A 17632-nucleotide genomic window follows, 5' to 3' on the forward strand; every position below is an offset into this window, starting at 1 on the left:
TGAGCTAATTTTGTGGGGGTTTTTTAACTGAGAAGCATCCATCGGTGTTAAATTACTCTTGAAGAAATTTTTAAATCCAAATTAGAAGTGTGATTCCTGGAGAACGCAAGCCTGAAGGAGCGAGCTGTAAAGCAGTGGGGATCTGAGGTCAGTGTGGTTGAAAAGATGCTCCTCACACTAAATACGTGCTGACAGTACACCAGCAGTGAGACCTCTCTCTATTTCACACCTTTATCCCTCTGAGGAATGCGTGTTCTTTGTTTCTTTCCACTCTATCAACATGGTGGCCGGCTGCAAGCTCAGTGGCACTTCTAATGATAAACAAGGAAGCCTGGTGTCTATTTCTGCGTCTTACTAACGGTCTGCAGGGTTATTTTTGCTGAGGGGCTAGACCGAAATGCGACACGTGAAACGTGAGAATCAAAGACCATTTCAGAGTAGGATAACTCCACTGTGCAGCAGCTACATTCTCTTTGCATTAAAAAGGGATCAGAGATGTATCATGTCTTTTTTTGTTTTACGCTTTCAATTTTTGGATAGATGTGATGATAAAAAAAAGTTTAATGTGTCTGTATCACAACTCCTTCATGCCTGACTCTATTTACAATAATGTGAAAAGAACCATCTTCAGTGTTCTTATTGTTCAAGGTGATGCTAATTTAAGTGGATTACATGGTACGTTGCGAATCAGAAATTTATGAAAGGGTTTATAATTCTGTTTGGCCACTCAGACCCATTTATGAAGCTCAGATGTCATCATTCTGGCCTCCTTAGGCCTCCTTGAAGCACCACTTTACTCCACCTAATCCTTAAATACTGTCATTAGCTCTTGGACCATTTGCAATTGAACACAAAGCTCGTTAAAGATTGCTTAAAAAGTTCTTGTAGAAGCAGTGAGTCTCTCTTTGCACAGAAATAAGTCCCACACTGCATTACTGTGCCCTCCGAGGTCCCCTTCATCCCGCCGGGCTTTTCATACTTTCTGTCTATCCATCAGAGACCACGGATTTTGCTCTGAATACAAACTATTCTTTTATCAGGTCAAACTTTATGACTATGTCTGCCCATGCGTGCTGCCCGGGTTCTCTTTTGTTCAGTCAAAATAAACCATTGCCATCTCTTCCACAAACATATCGGAGCAGGATGAAGTCATTTGAGGCAGACAATACACCAAATCTTTAACAGTGACGCATGCACATGTGGAATATTTATTTATGAGGTAAAAAGAGGCATCAGTGGGCAGAGCAGGTGCAAACCTGACCGTTGCTTTAAGGGCGTGGATGCTGTGAGCTCGAGGGAAGCCCATCGATGTTAGGATGGCAATGCTCTCCTCAGGAGGGGAGTTTCCGATGGGGGTGGCGCCTGTTGGGCCGTCACTGGTGGAGGGGCCAGGATCCATCAGGGAGGGCAAAGTAAGAGGTTCTGCAAAGTCTATATGATAAAAGTCAGTTTTACAAGCAGTTCTTCCAGAACCTCATTAAAAAAAAGAATCAGAAAAACTCTCTTTATTGTGCACCCTTATTTAAGAAAAAATGTTTACAGTGTCAATGTGTTGCATGTTTCTATCATTATCTAAGTATTAGAGTACTGTTGATGAATGTGCTCGTCCAAGCATCCAGAACAGGCACGAGCACTCACAGGGTACTAGGGAGCACCTGCCCTTTTGCCTCAAAATAAAAAGTGCCCTAGTCCCCTCTGTTTTGTTTTTGTATTAACATTAATGCATTTCTGTTAGAGAAGCAAGAAAAAAATGTGACCTTAAAATCCCCCGGTTTTCTATCAAACCCGTTTTCTTGTAATCCTGGAGTTTTGAGCTGCTGCTTCTGTCTTTGTTTAAGACTTAAACAGACTTTAAAACTTAAACAGAGAAAAAGCAGTGACATGACAATGTAGAACTAAAAACCAGACACTTCTACTCTCTGATGATAACCACCACTAAAAAACTGCAAAATCCTCTCAGCAACAGTATGAGATCATTAAATATTATTAATCATTTTAGCATTCAGGGGATGAAAGTTGTAGGATATCTGTATTTAAAATAGTACCATCTGGATTAAACTTGATTCATGTTGGTTATGTCTGCAGCACATTGTGCCAATGTGAATAGCCTCCAATGTTTCATTGGTTTGTTGTCTTCCAAGTCTATGACAAAGTGAACTAACTCATGTTGACAATAGTTTGTTTACATAAAAGAAACAACATTTGTATCACTTTCACCTACAGTAGCTGAGTGTTTATCTATAACCAGTTTATTTAAAAATTTTACTTAATGTCCGTATTGTTTAAAGGACAGAATAAATTGTGTTTTTGCTGCCCTATTTCTGACTATAAGCCTCTGCCCCTCTAAAATTCTGTGCACTTCCCTGATGCAGAAAAATAAAACGGTTATTCTGAATCAATTTTTTCCAGTATATACAGAAGTGTTTGTAGAAGGTTGAGTAAAATTTAAAAAGAATTTGATCATGAGACTTGCTCACAATTTTGCACAATTGTGCAAAACTGAACAATTTTTGCAACAAAACACAAATAAAAATGGCAACAACTCAAAGAAACATTGACTCAAATGCATCCTGTTGAAACATTTCCTCAAAGTTTACGGATCTGTGCACAACATGTGCTTGGCGAGGTGCAGTCCCTTTCAACAGTTACTCTGCGACTGACATTTAATCCCCTCATAAATATAAAAAAATACCTTTTTTTTTACAATGAAAAGATTTGTCAAGGTGAAAGATGACAAATAAAAGTTAAACACCTTCCCCAAGTATCTTCCTTTTTAAACAAAAAAACAAAAGGTTCTTGATTCTGTTTCAGCAAATTGAAATGGAAGAAAATGACCCTCAACCTGGGAACAAGGTCACTCCTGCTAGAAATACTCTACCACTGCCCATAAACGAAGCGTTCATTACCATCATTGCCATAAAAATGAAAATGCATGCCTCTTATCTGCTACTCCCTTCCTCCTTGTCTCGTGTCCTCTTGTCTGCTCAAATTCACTATATTTACAACACAGGAGGTAGAAATAAAAGACAATGCCTCTTCATTTGACTCGTTTTGATCCATAGACATTTATTTTCAAAATAATTTTCAAATCATTTCCAAAATCAAAACTTGGACTACAAAAATAAGTCTTATTTATTTGCTTTTCTGAATGCAGCACATTTATTCACCTCAATCAGTCAAATACAGTTCAGTCAGACATACAGTTTGACTGCCTTTGAAATGCTTTAAACAAGAATGATGTTTAGTGGCACAAAAGAAAAGATAGCATCATTTATGCTTTGAATAACTTACAGCTTCACCAATACATGAACTCGTAATGCAATATTTTCTGCAGACTATATATACGTGATGCCCTCTGGTTATCCCTCCCAAAGGGAATGCACTTTATTTTCCATCCTCCCTACAGGAAAGTTAGGATGCATTTTCCTTTCTAACAGTAAATTACGTAAAGTCTACATATTTACGTTTGAATCTTATTCATACAGTACTTAGTTGCAATTAAGACTTTCTTTTGAAGACCCACCATGATTAAAATTGTGTTTTTGGTGTTTTTAACACATTCTTGTGGTATTTTTCTGATGGAGGACATATATAAAGAAAATTTAGCTTAAAATTGCATTTGTGAGTATTTATTTGTTCAACTCATTGTGAATCAGGAGCAGACGGAAAATGCTGTTTGAAAAATAATCCCATTTGTGATGTAGGAAAAACAGAGGGCGGGCCACAAGCTCCTTGCTCTGCTCCATTCTAAAGCATTCACTTGTTGACAACTAGATCCATGTACGTGTTCATGTTCCTCATCTGAGCAGGCATCTGGCTTAAAACTGTACGGCTGGATAGCTCCAATACTGCTAGCCATTTTTGTTGCACTGGTAATGTTAGGTTGGGGTGTGAGGGGCCGTAAGCTAGTGGGAGAGCGTGTAAACAGAGAGCTCTCCGTAATGTGGAGGGAAAGGTGGTGCAGGGTTGCTCAGAAGTGAATTTCTAATGAACTAGTGCCGCTCTGCAGAAACTACAACATAGGTTTTTAGATTTTAGCTAAAAACCGCATAATTATAATTAAAAAACCACTGGAAAAGGTTTTAAAATAAATCAAAAGATGATCGGAGTGCCGTTAGACATTGGTCTTGGAAAGTCACAAATTTGCGTATGCATCGGGCAAAAATCACACGCAACTGCGTAAGATTTACATAATTGCATATAAACTACATAAAATACATGTAAACTGCACAATTATCAACCAACCTAAAATTTTACACTGCTCTAAACCGAATTCACATAAAGACCCACCAGCCGAAACATCTGCAGACATCTGTGCACATCAACAAATGACGAATGCAACAAACACTCATTAATTACACTTATCACGCATGTATCCCCAAAGACCGAAATTTCATGTCTGGAAAATGCGCCAAATGTACATAGTGGCTGTGGGACACGACCTTAAGGGATGTGGTTATCAGTTTGAACAGCAGGTGAAGTTATTCAGAAAAACATAAACCATGAAGGCGAAAATGTTTGTCTGTAGAAACAGAATAAAAAACAAATGTTTTTGTTCTTGTTAACTCTGTGGAAAAGAATACTGACCGGTTGACGAAATTCTTACTTCAGTGAATAAAGTTTTTTTTGTTTACTTTTGGTTTTTAAAATCAAAATTATTCTTTGTTTTTTTCTGTTTGTTCATTTTTGAGTTTTCATAGAATACTAGAATACTCCAGAGGTTTCCTAAGAGTACATTAATTTTTAGACTATTCGCTTTAATATTCATTGATTATTTGTAGTTCAAACAACCTCGGCTACTGTTTTGGTCAAGTCTTTGCATTTTCTAGTGCATAAGGAGTGCATCCTGAACTCTTGTACTTGATATGAACATTTTGTCTTGGCTTTTAATCCAGAAGGGAATCCATTTTAATTATACCGCTCTTTTCTTCCAGGAATAATGTCTTGAGGACCATGAAACCTTTAAAATGAGGTTATTATGATAATAGTGGCATTAAATAAAATTTAAATGACCGTGAAAATAGCTGATATTAATAATGTGATGGCTTTTTAATTTACATTAAAATTGTTCTTTCAGTTATTTCATTTTCTACATCTTTTGCTCTGTGGTGTGTGACAAATGTCCACTTCTTTTTATTACTTTTACATTTTCTGCTCCTATAAGTGATTCATTTGTTGGAATATAAAAAATAAAAGCATGAATACAAATTTTTATCAAAATAAAAGTCACTGGAATAGTAATGGAGGCTGAGTGGTAAGTAAAGTTTGTGCAGTAGACTTGAACAGATTGATGCTCTATATTTAGAATAAGTTTTATTTTGTTGATGAATTACCTCCATTGAAAAACAAACCTCTTTAATACCTGTTCTTCGTAATAGCTCTTGACAGCGAGCAAAGGAAACCAAAGTGGCAGGGAGTAAAAGCCCCTAGCGAACGGCGGAGAGGCTCTCAGAGATTTCATGCAAGTTCCCATAAAGTTTCTAGTGATAATTCATCACACTGAGATGTGCAAAGATAAACACCAGCAGTCAACAAAAGGAAACCAAGTCAGACAATTTCAGCAACACTATATACTGGAGGAAGATGCAATTGGACACGTCTCACTTCATATTACCTTTGTGCTTCAAAAGGTCTCAAATAAATAAAGTCGCTCATCCTTTTTTGTGTTTTGCAATCACCACATTTTGATGTCATCTTACAAATACTGTTGCAGAACTAAACCTGAACAGAATTCTGGGTTTCTTCTTAACATGCAATTACTCCTTAACACAGGAAGTGATGCATATTTTATTTTTATGCCATCAAATTAATTCAAATATACAATGAGGCACCACTTTAAAGCTATAATTTCATATACACAAGGATGCAGAATGACACTTGTAGAATAAAAGAAGAGATTTTGGCTAATTCCATTGGAAAATGCCATCTTCCTCCGCTTATCCGGGACTGGGTCGCGGGGGCAGCAGTCTAAGCAGAAATGCCCAGACTTCCCTCGCCCCAGCTCCTCTGGGGGGACCCCAAGGCGTTCCCAGGCCAACCGACAGACATAGGCTGCATTTACACTGCAGGTCTTGATGCCCAAATCGGATTTTCTGACTATATCCGATTTTTTAGACAACCCGCTTACATCATCTTTTAAAAGTGACCCATATCCGATTTTTGCATTTACACTATGCAATGCTGAAACTATCAAACGTAGACGTTCTGAGGACTAAGTAGCAGCATTTCCGCCTTCCACGGACCTCCTTCGGACTTTTGTGCAATTGCGGTTATCATGGAGGCAATGCTGCGACGGAAGGAGGCGTTGCCTTGGGCGCTCCTGAGGCGATGCGCGGGAGAGGAAAAAGAAGGGCTGCTCGGCCGGCTTATGTGCTCTCTCAGAGTTTTGAACGAGGAAGTGTTTGCAGATGTTGTGCTGTACTAACAGTTTGATCCAAGCAGAGAAGTAAACGGCTTCTAGCCTGTTCCAGAGCAACAGTGTCCCGCTTGATTAGTTACTGTTTGCCTCCCGACCAGGACCGGACCGGAAATAACAGCGGTTTCCGACTACAGTCTGAAGCCTGAGGCTGAAAGGTAACACGCTGATGGGGCTCCAGCTGTCCTCGAACAGCAAAATCAGCACAAAAGCACCTATAATAAGTCATGTGATCTCAGTTGGTGGTGTCCTGAGTTGACGTCACTGACGTACGTCTCGCATTTACTGGGGAATATCCGATCTGTCTCCTTACATGGCACACGCAAATGCACGTATCCAAATCGTATCCGATTTATTTCCACATATGAATGTATGTATATCAATGAATGTATCCGATCTGAGAAAATCGGAATCCATGCGCTTTTTTCCTGCTCACATGTTCACCGGTCATATCCGATCTGTGCAACATGAGAGGAAAAAAAATCGGAATTGGGTCACTTGAACCATGCAGTGTAAATGGTCCATAGTCTCTCCAGCGTGTCCTGGGTCTTCCCCGGGGCCTCCGCCCAGTGGGACATGCCCAGAACACCTCTCCAGGGAGATGGGTTTTTTTTTTTTGAAAAATATACATTCTTATTAAAGACAAGATGCAGCATGTGTTTACTAGATGGCAAACAAGAATTTTGGATACATTGTTGTCAAATAAAAGTAACTTTTCTTTAAAGACCCACTCTGATCATTTTGTTTCAAAGTGTTCTCATTGGCCTTTTAGTTATTTTTATGTCATTTGACATAGTTTCTGCAGAGCGGCAGGAGTTCATTAGAAATTTGCCTCTGACTACACCCCCAGTTTCCCTCGCCATTACTGAGAGCTCTCTGTTTACAGGCTCTTCCGGTATAATATGCAGCCCCTCACACCCTCAACCTAACAATATTGGAGCCATCAAGCCGTACAGTTTTGAGCTCAGACAAGGAAAACAAAGGATTAAGTCAAGGACGATTTAGAGTGGAGCAAAGCAGCGAGCCTGTGGCCCGCCCAATGTCTTCTACGCCTAACAGATACGATCTTTTTCAAACAGCATTTTTTTGTCTGCTCCTAATTTACAATGATTTGAATAAAGAAATACTCAGAAATGCAATTGCGAGCTTAGCTTCGTCTATATATATGTTCGCCATCGGAAGAAAAATGCCAAAACAACAGGTTAAAAACACCCAAAAATTCTGTTTTTGTCAGAGTGGGTCTTTAATTGCTTAAATGGTTAATCAATATTTTCAAATGATCTAGTTATACTAGGCAAACATTAACTGCCCAGAAAGGTAAAGAAAAATAAATCCAAATAAGCTGTGAAGATCCTTAACAAGCATACAGAATGACACTTTTGTAGTTAAATGCAAACAACAAACAATGCAAACAAATGCAAATGTAAATGTCAGCAAGAAAAGTATCCAAGTAAAAAAATATTAAAAATAGATTCTATGTAAAAAGTAGGAGTACATGTGTATTTACTTCATGGCAATCAGACATGTCGAAAGACTGTTGTCAAACAAAAAACTTTTCTTTAAAAGCCATTTTAACACTTCTAACTAGTGCTTTAAACTGCTTTAAAATGAGCCTACCACAATCAGTGATTTGTGAGGTGATGCCGTCTCACCTGGCTCCTCCATGTGTGCTATGATCCAGTTAAAAGCCATTTCAGGTCCCATGTTTCCTGTGTAGTACACCGCCTTCCTGCAGGCCTCCAGTGGAAAGCCCATCTCCGCCAGCTGCATCACTGCCGTCTCATCCATCTCTGGAGCTGGGAACGCGAAAAAGCGACATCAACAGCTAAATATACACCCACTGATTCAACACTACCTCAACCTAAACAAGCAAACAGGATTGCGGAGACTCTCTCTGGGACTCATTACACAAAGAGACCAGAGGAAAATTAGCCTGAGGGCAGCATCTTCATAGAGGGATGATTTATCATTAAAATAAGCAGAAATCCATGGAAGAACAGAGCAGATGCAGCACCTGCTCAGATAGTCAGAGGTTTAGCCTAATAGCATTCATCATTACAGTCTGGAGTCAAAAATACATTTTGCAAGGTTGTAACTTGAATGCGTGAAGATCGTAGCTTAAGTGGAATAAAATACTCACAGTCTGTAGAGCTCATAGAGTTTTCTGAAAGAAAGAAGCAAAAAAAAGTGTCAGAGGTGACAGTGGAATCACTTGTGTCTTCTTTTGCTCATTTACTGCAGTGCCTAGGGAAAAACATAACCCAGGTCAATTCCTCAGGTGTACAAAACAGTTACCAGAGCTGCAGGTTGTTATGCAGCCATGCTGGACACATGTGCGCCATGCCGACTTTTAAAGCTGTTTAGGTCTCTACAGCGAGGATGAGAGTCTGCTAACAAACTCAGCATGAAGCGGAGGAGCAGCACGCCGGCTTTATGAAAATATCCCAAACTCTTGCCATGTACTAATTTTTTAAATTGGCAAAAGTTTCTTCAAGGCTGAAACAAAAAATGGGCACAAGTCAATTGCCAAAAAAATAAATAAAAAAAACTCAACTTCAGATAATCCTATTGGCACAAAAACTCTCACTCTACATGGAAAACACTATGACTGCAAAGACTCGATGAAGATGATTTATTTTCTGCTCTCACCCAGAGAACAACATGTTCTGCAAATGGCTAAGTGGTGGCTCCTATTCTTTGTGTGAGTAATGTCTCACAGATCCTTTTATCTGCACCCAGTTTAAGGAACTGATTAAGTCAGCTCCACATTATGTAATTTTAGGTAATTCATTTCAAAGAAAGGGAAAAGAAGTTGAAAAAGACAAATCACATTACATGTCTTGTTAAACGTGACTTAGTACTTTAATCTGAAAGGATGAGAGGAAGTCAAAGCCTGGAAAAAATGTGTTACTTATTTAAAGTGTGGAATAAGACAATAGTATAGCATTAAAAACAAAACCAATGAGGTGATACAAGTGAACACATTTAAGGGTCTGATGCCTTTGGGTTGATGCCAGATGGGGGAGAACGGACCAATGGGTGATTTGCAACCACGGGAAAAAAGATGCAAAACAATTAAACCTGAGAATGAGATAGAAAAACTACAAATCATTTACCTCCAAGCGCTTTCATTACACAGTTTTATTTGAACAAATAGAGAGACTTTAACCTCATATTAATTGAAACAGAAGCAGCGGATTTGCAATTGAAATTCACCTACAGTGTGACTGAATATAAAATTTAAAAAAACATTTTGACAAGTGTTATTGAATTGAATTTCACTGCAATAATTATTTATGTTTATGTATCGATATGCAGAACAGCTTTGGCCCCACAGTAATGTGTAACCATTGAATGTATTAAGCTACACACCGGGCATGCAACGCATGTTAAAGAACGTATTAAATTGGGGTTCTCGAACACATGTTTAGCTTATGGTGTTCACACTGGACAAGCAGGTAGGGGCATCTTCATTTGCTACAGCGCATGTCTGCCACCTACAGTTGGAAAAGGCTCGGTGAGAAAAGTTGAAGCTGTGCAAAATCTCCGGAATTTTACTTCTGTCTTTTTCTGTTACAGCTCTATTCTGATATCCGAAAGATGTATAATTCCAGGCAAAAACCGCAATTATCAATTTGTCTTCTATGATCAATTTTTAAAAACGGTTAGCACTTCCATGTATTAAAAGAGACGCCATCCACGAGCCACAATCAAATCAGTGTCTTTGATTGTTTAGAGTTCAACTTGGTTTTACTTGCAACACGTGCTTGATGGCACCGCGTTTGGTACACAGAGCCTAAAAACAGTCGTTCAAGAAAAACACATTAGGATTAGCAAAAACATGTTTAAAAAAGGTGGCAGATAAAAATGGTTATTTTGACAAATATAATGCTGTTTTTTCTCAACAGAAGTCTATTTTGGCTTCTTGGAGTCAGGGAGTACTTCCTGTTTGGAAGTCACTCAGGCCAGTTGTCCTAAACAGTCAATGTGTGCAACCCAATAACTTTAAGTGGCTGCTCCACTTAAAATGGCATTCTATGGGTTTGCATTTCTAAGATAGCACACATGACGCATGCTGTTCAGTCCTGAATCAGACACACACTTTCACTAGTTCTTTGTTGTTGCCTTAACTATTTAAAAGCAGAGATTGCCGCCCTGTGGGGCAGAAGTAAAGGCTCTTCTGAGATGTTGTCATCAATATGAAATATTTGGATGACTAAATGTAGCAACAAAGGAAACTGAAGGTTTTTACAATAAGGGACTAAAAAATAAAGGGCATTTAATCTCAAAAAGATTACAAAACAAATGCACCCCATGACAAAGTTTTAAGAACTGTGTTAGTGTTTCTCTATTCTCCAAAACGAGACATTCGTATTAAAGACACTTTCACTGATGAATTGACTCTCAGAAATATTTCACACCTGATGAGAAAAATCTGCAGCAATTTCAACTAAACATGTGCATTTCCTTTTTTCAAAAAGATCTTTGGAGGGACGTATTCTAGAAAACCAAAGCACTGGCGCTCAGGGGAAATGTTGCCCTTTTACCATGACAACAAAACGGAACAATGAATAATGGAGAGATTAAATAAGTAAATAGGAGCCCAGCTTTACATTAGTTCATGTTCAAACATTGTCACTAACAGCACTGAAGGGCCACTGCCAGTCATTCATGGGAGAATAGGAGATTTAAAAAAATAGCCCATGTGGAGCATTAAGCAAAAGAAAGGAGAAAAAGTTTAAAAAATTAGCCTCTGGTGTATTAAAAGTGTCATAAAAGATTAGGAAAACATGGTAAATGAGGGCATTTAATGTGTAGCAGGCACCTCTGGTGTCTTCAGGCAGAACTATGGGAGGCATGAGGTCCGGCAGCTCCTCCTCGTCTGCCTGCAGCCCCGTGGCTCGGAGCCGGCTCAGATCCAAGAAATCTGGAACATCGATGGTTAAATCTGCACAGAGGTAAATAAATATTGTGTGAAACAAAAACCCCTCAAGAAATACTTAATAAGTTATTCTTTTTTTTTCATTTTTTTTTTTTAACTTGTTCTGTCCAACAGCTAGGCAGGCAGATGAGAGCTGAGGGCCTCTTGTGTTGGACATATTTTACTTTAACAAGAGGGGTTATTAATCTTCAGACAAACCAAAGGTGTGACTGAATAAACCCCTTTTGTAATTGAGGCCAAACTTTCTTAATCATTTGTGCGCTTTTGAACAAATCGTCCTACTATGTATGGCGTGACCGTTACCATTGACAGTAATTTTCCGGCATTTGATTTTATTACTACAGTCTAGTAGTGACCTCTGCTGGGTGTTTTCAGTACTACACACACTTCAAAGAGCCTTCAAAGAACCACACAAAATGTATGTATATATATATATATCCCACAGGAATTCCACAGGCAAATGGCAACCTGGAGCAGGCAACAAGGAAAGCTGCAACAGCTAAATACCTCCAACGGGTAAGGCAAGTCCTGAGAAGCCAGCTCAATGGCAAAAATAAGACCCGGGCAATAAACAGCTACGCACTGCCAGTTATCAGATACCCTGCAGGAATAATAAGATGGCCAAAGGAAGAGGTACAGACCACGGATGTTAAGACACGAAAGCTCCTCACCATGCATGGAGGGTTCCATCCCAAATCCAGCACCCTGAGACTGTATGCTAGCCGCAAGGAAGGAGGCCAAGGACTAGTGAGCGTAGAAGCCACTATCCAGGATGAAACATCCAAGATGCATGAGTACATCAAGCTCAAGGCCCCAACTGACAGTGTGCTCAGTGAATGTCTCAGGCAATGGAGAGCAGAGGATACAGTGCTGGAGGACAGATCCTCATGGGAGGACAAACCCCTGCATGGGATGTACCACCGGACCATAACTGAAGTGGCTGATATCAAGAAGTCCTACCAATGGCTAGAGAGGGCTGGCCTACAGGACAGCACTGAGGCACTCATCCTGGCAGCTCAGGAACAAGCCCTGAGAACCAGAGCAATAGAGGCTCAGATCTACCATACCAGACAAGACCCAAGGTGTAGGCTGTGCAAAGAGGCGCCTGAAACAATCCAGCACATAACTGCAGGGTGTAAGATGCTGGCAGGTAAAGCATACATGGAGCGCCACAATCAAGTGGCTGGAATAATATACAGGAACATGTGTGCAGAATATGGACTGGAAACCCCAAGGTCAAAATGGGAAACACCCCCGAAGGTGGTAGAGAATGAAAGGGCAAAAATCTTGTGGGACTTCCAGATCCAGACTGATAGGATGGTAATGGCGAACCAACCAGACATTGTAGTGGTGGATAAAGAACAGAGGAAAGCCGTTGTGGTGGATGTGGCAGTACCAAGCGATGGGAACATCAGGAAGAAGGAACATGAGAAACTGGAGAAATACCAGGGACTCACAGAAGAACTGGAGAAAGCCTGGAAAATGAAGGTGACAGTGGTGCCTGTGGTAATTGGAGCACTCGGGGCAGTAACCCCCAAGCTGGAGGAGTGGCTACAACAGATACCTGGAAAGATCTCAGACATCTCAATCCAGAAAAGCGCAGTGCTAGGAACAGCTAAGATACTGCGCAGAACCCTCAAGTTCCCAGGCCTCTGGTAGAGGACCCGAGCTTGAGTGAGAAACCACCCACGAAAGGGTGAAAGGGGCAAGTTTTTTTTTTTTTTTATATAACTACAGTCTAGTAGTGACCTCTGCTGGGTGTTTTCAGTACTACACACACTTCAAAGAGCCTTCAAAGAACCACACAAAATGTATATATATATATATATATATATATATATATATATATATATATATATATATATATATATATATATATATATATATATATATATATATATATTAGCTTTTAAGTGTTTAATAATTGCCTTTACTCACAAAACACAAAGCCAAAGCTGTATCCATTCATGTATTTCTGAGCATTCCTCTAGCCCCTTCCAGAAAGAGTCTGTGCTGCCAGTGCCAGTGTGCCAACACACACGACCACTTTCTCTGTGGAGCTAGCGGTGATCGGCTAAACGCTATCATTTTCTGTGCACATTATGCACATCCATCTCTGCAAAAGTTCAAATGTTTGTTTTTCGTGGGCGAAAAGGCCGTCTCCAGGTTGCCTCCCTGAAATTAGCAGCACCCACAAGGAGCGAAAGGCGGTGCCTCAGAGATCGAGTCATCTCACTTCCAAGTAGGAGAAATGAGCTGCAAAAATAACTCATATTTCAGAAAAAAAAATCTTTCTTTCGTGGGCCAAAGGTAATATATGATCATAAATATGGATCTAGTTTCCTCTGTAAGGCTTAAGAAAAGCATGATATAGGCCCTTTAAGAGAATTGGTGGATAGTGAAATGCAGACATCATCACTCCAATCATCTTTGCATGAAAACATTAGTTACCGAGCTTCTTCGGCACCCAGTCAACTCCAAATGTGAATTTCTTGATCTGCACAATCAGATATTCCGGAAAAGAGGCAAAACGGGACGTTCTACAAAAACAGAAAAAAAAAAGAGTTTTTACCTCAACAAAGACATGATTATTAAAAAGAAAAAGAAAAAAAAAAAGCATATGCTTACTTGACTCCAGCTGATTTGGCCTGCAGCGCTGAGCTCCAAAAGTCCGGGACATTTTCTGGTTCTGTGAAGGCCTGTAAGCAGGCGGTGAAAGGAATCCGTGCCCGAACTGGTTCAGGAGGAGTCCCCATGTTCTCCTCAGCTTCTTTCCGCTTGGCCTCGTAGGCCAGCAGCTCCTCTGGTTTAAAAAAGGAAACGGTTAAATTTGAAACCTCCTCAAAAACTGGCATGTTGATAATTATTTATTTTTTTAAATCAGCTGAGGCTTTATACTACAGCAGCGCAAAGTGATTATGCTCGCTTCTTCAGCTTTATTTGTTGTCAACCCAAGAAAATAATGAGCAAGGCTGACAGCTCTGGTTCACACCACAATTAATTATCAACACATGACTAAACCATCTGCAACACTTGCATTCAGAGCGATTCTACCAATACTGCAGCAGGTGCCATTCATTCTCATAGCAATTGTTTTATCCACAGCAGGCGTGTTATCAGAGCAGATGCACTGCTGTGGAGATATGTTTCCTCCTTCACCTCGATTGGTCGCTGCCTCGATGGGAGCCGGCAGCTGGATGCAGTAGTCGACTCGCTGGCTGTAACGAACGCGGCGAGTCTGACAGCACTGAATCCGCTCCTCCACCAGGAAACGGAAGCTGTCGCTGGGATTCTCCAAGCCTGTGCTATTCCTCTGCAGAAACAACACAGAATGCAGGCTCTTCATCCAGTATGGTGAGGAGTAAAATACTTACAGTCCAATGAAAGCCCTGTTTTGTGGCATTTTGTAATGATAGAGGACACAGAAAATTAATAAATTTTTTACACGTGTTTTTCTATTTGTGATTCTGGTTGGGGTTACTTTTTTTGCATTATTTCAAAATAGAATACATTTTTCAGATAAGCTCTTTTATCAAATTTCACACAACAAAATGAGGTTGACTTTCTGTGGATCCATGCATGAGCCTCCCTCCCTCCTCTCCCTCCCTCACCTCCACCAGGTTGATGATGTGCAGGAGGAACTCGTGGGCGTCTTGTTGCCGGTTGGAGGAAAACTCCGGGTGTCCTTTGCTCACCAGAGCTTTGAACATTCGAGGAGAGATGCCCCTCTGCTGCTGCTGGAATCAGAATTTAGACATCAGCCTCACAAGAAAACCACCAGTCAACGCTAGACACTGTGAACACAAACTGTTCTTCGAGTTTCTAAAAAAAAAACCTAATCCAAATAAAAATTATTAACATATTTCTGGCTCTAATTACACAGTGTGTCTTGTGTAAACACAGAGGCTGTAAATAGAAAAAAAATATCTATTTTTATTAAACTAAGTTACTCGATTTGTATTTACTAAAAAATATATTTATAAAAATAATACTTTTCTCATTTTGGTTGACCCCAATAGAAGTCATGGTTAAAAAATAAATAAAAATAAAAAATATATATTTATTTGCACTTTTATACATTTTAAAAGACTCTTCATTCATTCATAAATCTTTTAAAGCAATAGTTCCTTTTCGGGGTCACAATGCTGCTGGAGCCTATCCCGGCCACTTGTGGGCGAAGGCTGGGGAGATCCTATGCAGGCCCCCAGACCGTGGCAGGCCCAAGAGCTTGTTTTTGGCCATTATGGGGATTGAACCCAGAACTTTGGCGTTCTTAAGCACCACGCTGTAAACCAGCTGAGCTTACTGGCCTCTAAAAGATCTTAAAAGACTTTAAGATCTTAAATGTAGTTTTTTGAAACCCTTTTTTAGAAAAACTTTGCATTTCCCACTGCACTGATCCCTGTTTTGTGCAGAACATCTTTACATAATAACTGAAATCTACCAGCTGTTTGTTTATAGACAAATAAAAAAACTGTTTGTGTCCTCCCAGAAATGTACATAAAGTACTAAATACACAGAGGTCTCACTAAGTGACTGATTGAAGTCTGAAACAATGCCACTCTGATTTCAGACCAGAGGGGCATTTCCAAAAACCAAGCTGATTTCACTGATTAAACTTGTTTTCTTTATGTAAAGCTGTGTGCAGTCCCTCCATCCTTTTCTGTTTGGATTTACACAGCAGCTCATCGAGTTCTGATATGCATGATTTTTACAGCAGGGTGGGCAAACTACGACCCGGGGGCCATATGCATCCCATCTAACTGTTTAATCTGGCCCGCCATACTGGAATAAATTATATTGATAACCCTTATTGTTTTATTTTCTCTGTAATTTTCAATGTCTCCCCATAGATGGGGCAAATAAATTGCCCTCTGGTAAGGTGCAGAAGGTTATTCTGCATTCTTGCGGTGTTGGAAGAATTGCTGTTTTTCTGATGTTCGGCTTTGTTTTCCTGAGTCAGATGGTCATTTTTCCTATTATTTTAACACCACATAAACGCAGCATTTCTCCAAGTTTGTGTTTTCCCTGAGAACAAAGGTCCCAGTTTTGAAATAGAAATTTCAAAATTTTCTGTTATAAATTATATATTTATATGTATTAATCTTCAATCCAAATAAAATTATGTTTTTAATCCAGATTTAATGGTTTTCTTTCTCTAATGAGGTGGATTACCAAAAGACTCCACACATCCGCTCCTGGTCCGGCCTTTCTGTCAAATTTTTGAATCCTTTCTGGCCCGTGATTGTAAAAGTTTGCCCTTCCCTGTTTGACAGTATCATTCACCCCTTTTTTAGTTTCTCACAGGTGTTAAAAAAATATATTTTCTTTAAACCAACAGAAATCTTACCATGAGCTACTAAAATAAGAACTAGAGACTTTTTTTTAATCGCTGTAGGCTCTCTGTGAGCTCTTTCAGAACCAAATCTTCCACCAGTTTGGGGGATGGTTGTATGGGAAACACAGAGAGAAGATATTTTTCATTTTCATTTAGTCAGTTTGATCAACCATTACACTTTTTAGTAATGGAAGGTAGTTTAACTAAAATCTTAATTTAGCCTATTAAAGAAAAGACAGAAAGTAAAAATATGTTATTATTAGATGTATCGTCTCTTTTTAGAATCTAAAAAAAGGCTTGATGCTGTAACAGTAAAATAAAAAGACATGTCATTATTTTTTAATGGTCATGGGGTAAAGAAGAAACTTCTACCTCCTTTTCAAATGTTACAGTCACTTTGGACCCAATATGAAAGCTTGACATACCCCATTTAATACCTTGTGTTCTTCTTTCATCACCTGTTCAATGAGCTCAGATTTCATGGGGGGTTTGGAGTACTGGCCTGAGAGCAGCCCGTGTCCCAGTTTAGCCCTGTTGGATGAAAACACATACATGGGTTCATTTATACCCACTAGTTAATGATTGTGATTTCAGATTTGCAAAGATTTATTTTTTTAGAATTTGCAGCTTAAAACGCAGAGGGTACACACAATCATTCTGGCTGGTCATCTTCAAAACCAAACTTATGGACGTCGCCATGATAGAAATTACAGAGAAAAAACATTATTATGTAACAAATTAAATGAGAAAATTGGGATAAAATAGTTCTAGCATAAAATGGATAAAAGTATCAAAACATGAAAATGCTTCAAAACAAATAAAATACATCTATTAGATATTTTTATAAAGTGTTTTCTTCAGGATGCTGTGCATCCCCAGCCAACGTTGGGATCATTTTTGTCTTTTTTCAGTGCAGTGTTTACACATTTATTCACAG

The 17632-nt window shown here is 39.4% G+C and overlaps 1 protein-coding gene across 6 annotated transcripts in view; it reads right to left on the minus strand.

The window, feature by feature from the left end:
- usp13 (ubiquitin specific peptidase 13) overlaps positions 1-17632 on the minus strand; it is a 38248-nt gene that overhangs the window by 5485 nt on the left and 15131 nt on the right. The window contains exons 10-18 of one of the 6 annotated variants that reach the window (XM_020702284.2): positions 17154-17226; positions 14969-15091; positions 14517-14670; positions 13986-14160; positions 13809-13897; positions 11241-11363; positions 8556-8579; positions 8068-8211; positions 1262-1431 (exon numbers count right to left, since the gene is read on the minus strand). In XM_020702284.2, coding sequence (XP_020557943.1) covers positions 1262-1431; positions 8068-8211; positions 8556-8579; positions 11241-11363; positions 13809-13897; positions 13986-14160; positions 14517-14670; positions 14969-15091; positions 17154-17226 — 1075 coding nt within the window. Of the gene's footprint in view, positions 1-1261; positions 1432-8067; positions 8212-8555; positions 8580-11240; positions 11364-13808; positions 13898-13985; positions 14161-14516; positions 14671-14968; positions 15095-17120; positions 17227-17632 lie in introns of all 6 variants that reach the window. The other 5 variants (XM_020702283.2, XM_020702282.2, XM_004067861.4 and 2 more) reach the window with 5 other exon arrangements.

This window comes from Oryzias latipes, chromosome 4, assembly GCF_002234675.1.
Source record: "Oryzias latipes chromosome 4, ASM223467v1".
Taxonomy (NCBI): Eukaryota; Metazoa; Chordata; class Actinopteri; order Beloniformes; family Adrianichthyidae; genus Oryzias; species Oryzias latipes.